Source organism: Macrobrachium nipponense, chromosome 25 (assembly GCF_015104395.2).
Source record: "Macrobrachium nipponense isolate FS-2020 chromosome 25, ASM1510439v2, whole genome shotgun sequence".
Lineage (NCBI taxonomy): Eukaryota > Metazoa > Arthropoda > Malacostraca > Decapoda > Palaemonidae > Macrobrachium > Macrobrachium nipponense.
In genome coordinates this window covers 62,960,158-62,971,602 of record NC_087214.1, presented here as the reverse complement: position 1 = coordinate 62,971,602, position 11,445 = coordinate 62,960,158, and the positions used below count along the sequence as shown (strand labels likewise).

The 11,445-nt window shown below is 40.1% G+C and overlaps 1 protein-coding gene across 2 annotated transcripts in view; it reads right to left on the bottom strand.

Moving 5' to 3' along the window:
- Positions 1-255: 255 nt before the first annotated feature.
- Positions 256-11,445, bottom strand: part of LOC135199450 (probable methylcrotonoyl-CoA carboxylase beta chain, mitochondrial) — a 32,677-nt gene continuing 21,487 nt past the window's right edge. For both annotated transcript variants that reach the window (XM_064227506.1, XM_064227507.1), the window contains exons 10-13: positions 10,898-11,068; positions 3,248-3,373; positions 2,313-2,426; positions 256-1,331 (exon numbers count right to left, since the gene is read on the bottom strand). In XM_064227506.1, the coding sequence (XP_064083576.1) occupies positions 1,248-1,331; positions 2,313-2,426; positions 3,248-3,373; positions 10,898-11,068 (495 nt within the window). In that variant the 3' untranslated portion in view covers positions 256-1,247. The remainder of the gene's footprint in view (positions 1,332-2,312; positions 2,427-3,247; positions 3,374-10,897; positions 11,069-11,445) is intronic.

Genomic DNA, 11,445 nt, shown 5'->3' with positions numbered 1-11,445 from the left:
GAACAAATAGTACATATAAATTTTTCACTTCTGCACCCGTATTTTATCACCCATCGTAGATGGGTAAGTTTGCTAGTAGAATGAATTGGCGCTAAAGCCTGAACACTGGGGAATCCTTTGAAATGTTTAATTTAAGTTACCAGAATGAGAGGATCGTCACTTGCTCTCTCAACCCTCTCTTAAATTATCATTGCCATAATAACACAAAAAAACGTTGGCATTACAAGATCTCAGGGGTAATAAACATAAGAGCAGTAAGGAGCACTGTTTATTCAGTTTCAACCAATTAAAAATTATAACCATAATAGTACTACAAAACTATCGTCTAGTTTTTACTATGTATATAAAATTCTTACCTTAATTGCATTGATTTAGTTGTATAATATGAAGGCACTATATTAACAATGAATATAAGCATAAATCTCAAGCTGCTCAATGCCTCTGTAATTGTAAAAGGACAAAGTAGATGCCTCTGATTTCAATCAAGTACTACTTAATTGGAATAGTACTTTCTTTTGTGCTACCAAACACCAGTTTCTTCTGCAAAACCATATCCAGTTTAATGCTATATCTTAAGTAGCTTATGCCTGGATGCATAGTAACAAATTAAAAACTATTTATGTTATCTATTAGGTGACAGCAAGACTCAATTTATGAAGTGTTGATTTTTCTCGAGATTTTGACTAAGCACTAAACAAGAGCATTAACAGCCTTCAAGAAATACAGTTACATTCTTGGGAAACACTTTTCTTACTCACAAATGAAAGTTTATAAGATAAACAAAGAAGATAACAAAGAATCTGAAAACACATATTATATTACCTGTATAGAAAACTGCTAAAAAGGGTTGAAGAGATGCTACATAGAACCTTAAGAACTCCTGTTAGTGAGCCTTGGTTTATCTACATTTACTGGATATAAAGATTTCCATAAGGTAATAGCTTTGTCCTTTGCATGAATACGTACAAGCTTACTTCAAACACATAGAAGAGGCAGGTCCTAGCAGGTCTTGGACCTGCCATGTCTGAGCTAACAAATGAAAAAAGTCCCTGAAAAGTTCATACTGCTAAAATATAGCTCAAAATATCTAAAAATATAGCTCAAAATATCTAAAAATATATAGCACCAGTTTATTTTTGTATGGCTATTTGAAGCCATCATTGTGGTAATTAAATTGATGAAGTCTTCTATCTGTGATCTTCCTAAAAATGCTCGAGTAAATTACATATATTTACAAATGAAGATTTCTAAAGCCTGAACACTGGGAAATCCTTTGAACTATTCTCTAGTGTTTCCTGTTGTCGGCAGATTTGCAGGCATTTTGCAACAACCTGCAACAGAAAATGTTAGGTTCTAAATGTGAGATGTCCTATTCAATTTAAATTTGCTACTGGTCATTTTACATTATTAAACATTATTTCAGCACACATTCACAACGAATTTCATCAGCCTTATTTCATGTTCAAAAAGTATCCAACCTTCAATAATAAAAAATACTCATATTCAGATAGAGCAATCTTACACTGATCTCTTTGAAGTACGTAGTCCCTTTGTGGTACCACACACTTCTCCCAGTGGTTCTACCATTGTTGGAAGTAGCGCTGTAACATCTCTTTTGAGATGGTGCACAGCTGGTACCATCGCATTCAGCACGATGTCTTCTCCATACTGAAATCTGGTTTGTTTCAGGGGCATATTCAGCTTGGGAAAAAGCCAGAAGTCACACAGAGCCATGTCAGGAGAGTAGGGAGCCTGATGAAGCACAAGTGTGTGGCCAGGAAACTATCAAATGTGAAGAATCGGCGGGTGCATTATCGAGATGGAGCTGCCAAATTCTTGAGAGAGAGCGCAAATAAAAAGTTCTGAGAAAAGCTGTGCAATTAAAGTTTGTGGGTGTGGCCTCTGGTTTTTTCCCAAGCTGAAAATCCCTCTTAAAGGAACCAGATTTCAGTCCGGAGAAGACATCATGCATTAATGTGACTGTCCAGCTGTGCGGCATCTCAAGAGAGGATGTTCCAGCTCTGCTTCCGACAGTGGTAGAACCGATGGGAGAAGTGTTGTGGCAGGAGATTCGTGATTAGATTATTATATCTGAATATGAGTAATACATATTTTTTATCAATAAAGGTCGGATACTTTTTGAACACACCTTGTAAATAAAATACTTCATATTTCAGAATATTGTGGTAATATATACTTCAGAGAAAGGATCAAATATGTCAAAAACAAATCAATGGCAAACAGTACAATCCAGTTCTTAAGTCTACTTTGTTCGTATACACTACTCCATTTCTTCAAAATGCCACACTAACCTTCCTTGTATCTGACGGAACAATGATCCCATCTATGAGAGACTCTGCTGCCATGTAAAATGAACTTCCAACGGGAAAACTAAATGCCGAGAGAGATCTGGGTTTCTTTTTGTCCTAAAAAATGAAAAACACTAAGTGATAGCTTAAATACAATGCTTAATTACTGAATTAACGACACTGAATGGATTAACATACAAGAATTCATGTACATATACCTAAAAATTACAAGCAAATCCTTCCATAAAGTGATAGGAAGTTTTTTGCAGTAAACATGTGTATAAATGTATTTACACTTTACCTTGATGCAAGAATGAATGGCCATCTCCCATCACTGAACTGAACAATCTGCAGATACTTGTCATGAAAGTATGGATGCAAGATGTTCAATGAGATAAATTTGCTACATTAAAATACAGTTGTACCCTTTCCAGTTTAAGTAGAAAATAAAAATGGAAAAAGGAGAAGTAATCAATAAAAGCTGATGATTACTAAATTTATGCTCCCTTGAATCGGGAGATAAAAACCCTGAAAAAATTTGATCACTCATTTCTTCATTACTTGTTCAATTTAATTAAATATAGTATAGAATTTAGGCCAAAGGCCAAGCATAGGGACCTATGATGTCATTCAGAGCTGAAAAGGAAATTGAGAGTAGGTAGGTCTGAAAGATATAACAGGAAGAAAACCTCACAGTTGCACTATGAAATATTTGTTAAGAGAGGCTGGATACCGAGATGGAAGAAAGGTAATATAAATGGAAGTAAGGTCAAAGGAATGAAAGGGGTTGCAGCTAGGGACTTAAGGGTCACTGCAAAGTACCTTTAGTAATGCCTACAGGGTCCTTATTACTTGTGTAAAATATCACACATGCAGAAAAAGTTGAACATTTTACTGACTTATTATCAACAATACCATTGTATTAGTGGATAGCTCACCTTTCCACCTGCACTTGGAGCTTCTAATGGCTTTGCAGGAGCAGGCACACAAGGTGGGTTTAAAGTGTGAGTCACTGTAGTCCCTGGCCATGAAAAAATGAAGTTTGGAGAAAATGATGGGCCACACTGAAAAAGAAAGAATCAAAAGCTATACATATAAGGAAAATTTACATAGAAGTACGTACAATAACTTACATATCTGTTATCAATAATGTCTACAAATGTTATAATTCTGTTCACTCTATCTTACCAGAGCAAAATACAACAAATTTTTAACCAATTTGTATTTTTCATAGCTATCAAACCCTCAATCTTAACAATAGGATAATCTTCTTGTGCCAGCTGGAAGCCAGTTAAAAACAATCAAAGATTGTAAAGTAAGCAATCTGTGGCATCTGGCAACTCATGTATCAATGGCTACTACAGTATTATACTATATTAAATGACATTATCTGACATGCATAAGCATCACTATGCAATCCAAGCAAATCATGATAGTATATAAAAATATACCTCCACCAGAGCATTTACAGAAATTAACTTCCACAGCAAAACTTTCTTAAGATTACATTTTGAAATCAGTTTGCAAATCATATAAAAATCCATTGCGAGTATGAGCATTTACAGCACAAAACCAAATACAGGCAGTCCCCGGGTTCCGACGGCGAGGTTACGACGCTTGTCAATAGACGTTATTTCCAGGTTACGACGCCTACGCTCATCTGAGAGATGAAATATGACACCAAAAATTATATTGTTATGATACAATAAAGTTTGTTCATACTTACCTGGCAGATATATATATAGCTGTATTTTCTGAAGTCCGACAGAATTTTAAAAACTTCCGACACACGCAGTGGTCGGCCAGGTGGTTAGTACCCATTCCCGCCGCTGGGAGGCGGGTATCAGGAACCATTCCCATTTTCTATTCATAATTTTTATTTCCACTGTCCCCTGAGGGGAGGTGGGTGGGTACTTGATTATATATATCTGCCAGGTAAGTATGAACAAACTTTATTGTATCATAACAATATCATTTTGTTCATGAAACTTACCTGTCAGATATATATATAGCTGAATCCCACCTTTGGAGGTGGGAAGGGACAGAATAGAAGGATTTTGGGAAACAAATGCATGCAGATGATTTACATCTTGGTTCCACCTGTTAGCATAGCTGGCTTCGTGGTTACTGCTACGTAAGTCTGCTTGTGCTACTAGAGTTGCCAGCGAGGTAGAGACCTATATAGCTGGTGCACTCCAGATGATCTGTCAACAGGGGCGAGACCACGACGTGACTAGACCATATTGACCATACCATGAGGGCTAAGAAGAAATTAAAATATTAAATATAATTTAATAAAAGAAACTATATATTATATAATATATATATATTGAATATATACTACTATATTATAATATATATATATATGTATATATAGTATTATATATATGTATATTGTATATGATATGTATACTGTTATATTGTATTATGGTTATATGTTATATGTATATGTATTATATATAGTATATTAATTATATTGTTTATAAAATATATAGTTAAGTATTATATATATATCTATATATGTATATGTATATGTATAATGTAATTGTATAGGATATGTTATATGTATATATATATATATAGTATATATATTATGTGATATATATAGTCTATCTATATAATATAAATATATATATATATATATATATATATATCACCACCTGACCAACCTAGCCAAAGTTAAGGTGTTTTAACTAAGGCTTAAGAGTTAAGAAGTCGCCGTTGTCGGCGACTCAACAACTAAATTAAGAGCTCTTCCTAACCATTTTCTACAGGATAGGATGAGTGGTACTTCTTGCCCCCAAGATTGTGTCTGCAGACACGTATGGCCCTAGCGAGCAGCAGATCTCATATGCCATCTTCACATCTCGCAGGGAGTGTGAAGTGAACACAGAGTTGCTTCGCTAAAACATGGTACTCAGGATGTTGCTGAGTGCCATGCTCTGTTGAAATGCTTCCGAGGCTGCGCCCTCACCTCGTGAGCATTCAGATAAAAAGATTTCAAATCTTTGTGCAAACACAATGAGGGAGCATTTTTGAAAGAACTCCTTTACACTAAAGCCAGGGTGTTCTTCGATATGGGCAAGTCTGGTCTTTTTCGGAACACTGCAGATTGCCCGAATGACTTCGACTTTCTTGAGTTTTATGTAGATAAAACTTGAGAGACCCGACAGGGCACAGGACTCTCTCTGGCTCCTGCCCACTAACTTGTGCCATCCTTGCTTCTTCCAAGCTCCTGGCCCAAGGACAAAACGGGTTTCCATTCTTAGGCCACAACGGAAGGCTTAGAGAGCACACCGCCTTGTGTTCTCTAAAGCCAAAACTTGTGACGATGGCTTAAAATTTCACTAACCCTCTTTGTCGTATCTAGGGTGGTTAGAAGAAGGCCTTCCTGATCACATGCAAGAAGTTAACAGGTAGGAGAGGTTCGAATGCTTTGACATCAAGAACTTCAGACTACACGTCTAAGTTCCATATTGAAAGCTTCGATCTGGACATGCACAGTCAATCCGTCTGTACTAAAGTCAGGTGACCGACCAGTTGACCAGTCAGACGAATCAAGGACAGCAAGGCTGTACCCTGAAGACCATAAGGCACTATTCTTCGCTGAAGGATGAGTGTCTGGACTGCCTGGGCGATTCAATCTAAGCAAACCTTGGGGGTGTATCAACACAACCCAACGTCGTCAGCGAATCAACTCCTGACTCGAGCTTCTGGTGCCAGGAGAAAGGAGCGAGGAGCAAAAAGGCGATTCAGTCCCGAAGGAAGAATGCCTGACAGTCCAACCTGGTCTCATGTTACACGATCATCGGGGGTGTATAAACGCAACCGACTTCGTCAACAAGAAATTCAGGGCTACTATATGTCGCCTGATCTCGCACGAGTGTCTGACTCCGAGAAAACAGGTGAGACAAAAAGTAGATGGTGAGCGAGTTTCGAGATTCCACAGAACTCAAAGATCGTGAAGGCTTTGTTGTTTGACAGACGCAAATCTCTGAGCCCAAAGGCCGTCAACAACATATTTGCATATTCTTTAATAGTTGTGACTGCCAGCTTATCCCATTCTTCAGACGGAAATGGAAGACGGTAATCTTATTCCTGTCAACATCTCGATAGTCTGAACGTAGTCAGACTCAGAGCGGAGAGGTTATAAGTACCTTTCGAGTTAGAGTAGACCGACTCTCTCGGAAAAGGTCCTTGGAAAGTGAACTAGGAAGTATGTGACCTCTGTGAATCCAGGATCCTGAAGGCCAACATGGGGCGATCAGCGTCATTGTCGCTCCCTGTGACGTCATAAACCCTCTTATTACATTTCCTAAGCGATTGAAAAAGGGGAAAAGAGACTAAACATCCATCCCCGTTCAATATCATAGGATGGCGTTTAATGGTACCGATCCCGGATCGAGAATAAGGGAGCAGAGAAGAAGAAGCCTCTTCGTCCTCAACATATCGAAGAGAAGAATGAAAGGGCGTCCCTAAAGTCTACACAACTCTCAACTTACTTCTAAAGAAAGATTCCACTCGGAAGTGAATAGTTGCTGCCGTCGATTGAGACGATTCGTACGGACTTTTGCAATCCTGTAACGAACCTGTAGAGGATCGTTACATTCTACGCCTGTTGTTATACTAATAGGCTCTTTCTCGTAAACTCGAACAAGGACCGAGAGAAGATACTTCTTAAGATATGAGAGAGCTGTGGAATATCAGAGTTGATCTGGACCACTGGTTCCCAAAAACTCGTTTCGAGGACTGGAGGGACTACCGAATCACTTTTACTTCTTTCAGATTAAGATCCAGGACATCTGAAACCCTATCCAGATGTCCGGCACCTTCTTTCTATCACCTCAGGTGATAGACGCACTGAGAGATGTTCAGAATCATTCCTAGATCTTGAATAATATTTCAGTTTCCCGGTAGGAAAAAACTGTGGTCTGAATTGCAGTCTATTCGGGGAAATAAACTTCTTCAGGAAGGAAATGGTCCCCAGCAAGCTCATCCATTCCCTCCCCGAGTATGCTTACTTCCCTAATAAGGCTGCGCTTTGCCTAAGCAGGAGAGCAAATAAAAGTGCAATGTTGCGGTAGACTCGTAGTTCCATAACGTGCGGTAACGAGCACCAAAAGGATTAAGAGATAACTCTGTTGAACATAGTAAGGCAAAACGAATGCAACGTTTATTCATTTACGTAAGAAATCCCCTCAATCTTAGGCTAAAGTCCGTGATTGTAGGACAGAGATACAGTTAGTCAGTCAATCCCGCAGGAGAGACGTAACCGTCAGCACAGAGATACGGTTAGTCAGTCAATCCCGCAGGAGAGAGAGACGTAACCTACAGCGCATGACAGCGCACGATCTGCTACTGGCTCGGTTGGACTGGAGGACAGACACAGCGTGACAGCAGCAGCCAGCAGCTTACGAACGTCGTCTCTTAACTTTATGTCTGGGTTGCCAGCTACCCTATTCTACGAAGAAATAGGTCCGTTATTTTTTGAGCAGAAAGACTCTCAAGCTGGTATATTTAAGCAAAATAGAAAACGCTAAATATATAGATGCGTTTGTGTCATCAGAACACTACCATACAACGGTAAAAGATAAATCGGAAACTCCTGGAAGGCTGCAGGGAGTAACGATTAAATGTCCTTAAAATAGACAATAGACCTCTCGGTTGCCATCCGAAGAGGTAACTACAGCAAGCGTATATGACTTGAACCAACCAGAAGAAAATAACGCAAGGCAAAATATGAAATTATATCACAATAAAGTTTTTTCATACTTACCTGGCAGACATATATATAGCTGAATTCGGAAATACAGCTACATACATATCTGACAGGCAAGTTTCATGAACAAAACTTAAGAGAATCGAAGCAGTCAGCTCAAGCTTCTTATGTTATTGGACATAAGCGTTCATTGACGTAGTCTACAAGTCTATTTCTTGTACGAGTCTGCGAATGACGAATGAGAGCTCTTCCGAATCTTGTCAATAAGAGCTTATTCGCTTACGCAATATCAAGTTAATGAGATGTTTGTCAATGAGAGGATACCCACTTACTTGACAAAACGAAAGTATATTGTCAATGGGGGAAAGTCACTGAATTGACAAAACGTAATCCAGGAAGTCGAGATTTCATTTAACTTTTTCCGATTCCCGTCTCAAACGAGGAAGGGGCAAGAATCCTGTTAAGAGACTGGGCTTACGGCAGGTAGAACGACGATGTTCAATTCGGCAGCGTAGTCCCGACTAGAAACTAACAAAATCTATCATCTGAAAAACCCTTTCAGATGGGCTAAAAAGCTTGCAAAATTATCCTGGGAAGAGGAAGAAACTCTCCAACCAGCTTCCTCTCCCGTATCACAACTAATGCCTGCTAAAGCTTAAAATTTATTGGCAGTATGGCAAAGGAAGTCCTGTCTTGCGCTTTCCTGAAGAGCGTCCTTTAGATGAGAGCCTTTGCAAGAATCCTACTGAACGTTGCCGAGAGTCCTGACGTGCAGGACATCGAGCCTTTCATAACCCGTAACTGCCTTATCGCAAAGTCTTGACTGCGGTAGTGGCAACTTAAATTTATTGGCAGAATGTCAAAGGTTGCGGTAGAGCAAACGAGATCTTCCCTTGAGCTTTCCTTAACTCCATCCACCTATGCGAAAAGCAATATTAATTGACAGAGACCTCTTGAATTCACGAAACCCGATGTCTTGCTGGGTTTCGAAGAAGAAGTTGTCTGTTCACTTTAAGCTTCCTCCGAAGCACTGCCTACTTCACATTCTTTGCAGGTGAGGTAGAAGGTATCACCGAAGGTAGAGGTAAAAATTCTTTAGGCCCAAATCTGAAACAAGAGCTTGAAGAGTTCAACAGAAACGTTCAGCCAGGCGACACACCTGGCATGCGCTGGTGCACGCTCGGCGTCCACTGGCGCGCGCTCGGCGTCCACTGGAGCGTGCTCGGCGTCCACTGGCGCGCGCGCTCGGCGTCCACTGGCGTGCGCTTGGCGTGCACCCGCGCGCGCCTGGAGTCCATCCGAGCGTCCCGGGCGTCCGCTCTCAAAAGCTTCCTGCTACTATGACTTCTTTTACGTATTTCTCGGTGGAAAGACGGACACGAGTTCAGGCGACGTTCGCCTTCTTACTTCTCACTGAAACGCATAACGAGAGAGAGGGAGAGAGGACGTGAAGCGTCCTCTTCTATAAAGCTTCTATTTAGAGGGCGCGAGTCCTTCAGAAAGCTCCAACCCCTGCACGGGGAGGACGAGAAGCAATCTTTCAGGATTCGTGCACGCGCACGCACTTTGGCAGTCTGGGGATTTTCATCAGAAACTGCCGAAGGCACGCCAGATCGGTGGGGGTTCCTTGTAACCCTCCTTAGGCTTTCGACATGCTCCCTCCCCGGGTCCTGGGAGTCAAGCAGAGGTCCCGGCCTAGAGGCGAAACGAGGCCGATCTGACGCACCCTCCACTACACAAGGGGTATCACTGCACTTCTGCACTTCACTTTTACTCTCTAAAGCAAGCACTTTCGATTCTAAGTTACGAATCGAAAGAGTATCAGAGAAAGGGCAATTCCTCTACAGACACTGCTTAGGGCCCGAAGGCAACACTGCAGGGTTAGGAGTAACAATTACAGAAGTAGCACTTCACAGCAATGAAGGAGAGCGAGCACCTCTCGTAGACATATTCATAGCCCGTAGGCCATACTACAGGGTTAGGCAAAATAAAGTCTACAGGAAGGTTAGCAGGTTCACTACCCTGACTTTTGTTACTGATTAATTGCGTACATACGAATCATACTTCTTCCTTACGGAATTAGACATGTTTACTGATTAATTGCGTACATACGAATCATACGTCTTCCTTACGGAATAGACAAAGTCTCACACTCCTTACATGACAAATCTCAACAAAGAAGCAAGACCCATACCCCTCGTACATACCAAGTGCGGATCCACCGAAGCTTTCGATGGCCACACCCTATCTTTGCAGACAACCCCGTCTGAAACTAGCCTAACTAGATTCAGATATTTTATGCAAAAATGAATCAAATTCAAATCAATTTAAGATAGCGTATGCCTAGCCACAAATCCCACAAATCCAAGTAAATAAATCAAAAGACAATTAGGATACTTAGCGGCAATGAAGTTTCCAAAATCCTAAGACGGAGGTACTGAAAACAGGTGTTTTCAGCACCGGCGACAGAAAAATTATGAATAGAAAATGGGAATGGTTCCTGATACCCGCCTCCCAGCAGCGGGAATGGGTACTAACCACCTGGCCGACCACTGCGTGTGTCGGAAGTTTTTAAAATTCTGTCGGACTTCAGAAAATACAGCTATATATATATCTGACAGGTAGCTATATATATATCTGACAGGTAAGTTTCATGAACAAAATACAAAATAATCAATATTTGAAGGTTTTTTGGTGAAAAATGCCATAAGAATGCAGTTTACATAGTTTTCAATGCACCCAAAGCATTAAAAGTAAGGTTTTCTTAGGATTTTTGACGATGTTCCGGCTTACGACGATTTTCGGCTTATGACGCGTCTCAAGAATGGAACCCCCCTCGTAACCCGGGACCGCCTGTAGTAGCACTAACCATAGTGTAATTATCATCTGCGTGACAGCTTCCGATATTAATGGTTATCTTCGGGACAGTTATGCATGAAAGAGCCCCCATCATGGCAGCCCTTCCTTTGATGGCTTGATATGATTCCTCAACAGTCAGACTTTTCACAGATGACTCGTAGGAAGGTAAGGGGCCAGAATTCTGAAATACTGGAAGGTCAATGCAAAGAATCCACAAAAGAAGACATTGTCAATTTCATCCACACTAGTAAGGTAAAAATTCTCATGGGAATGGTTCACAATAGATATAAAATACAAAATGATTTTATTAAGTAATGAGTGATTCTATAGCAGGATAAAATATAACGACTTTACACTTACAAGAATAAAGGAACAGAATACAGCCAACATAAAAGTAACATCCCACTGTACTTATGTTATTAAGAGTCATAACTACTTTAACACAGGATTCTTGTAAATGAACAATAACTTAAAATATACCAGATGTTCTAGGATTTTTATGTATTTCTGTTCCGATTAGTTCTAAAATATGCCATGAACAATATTCAGACAATTTTA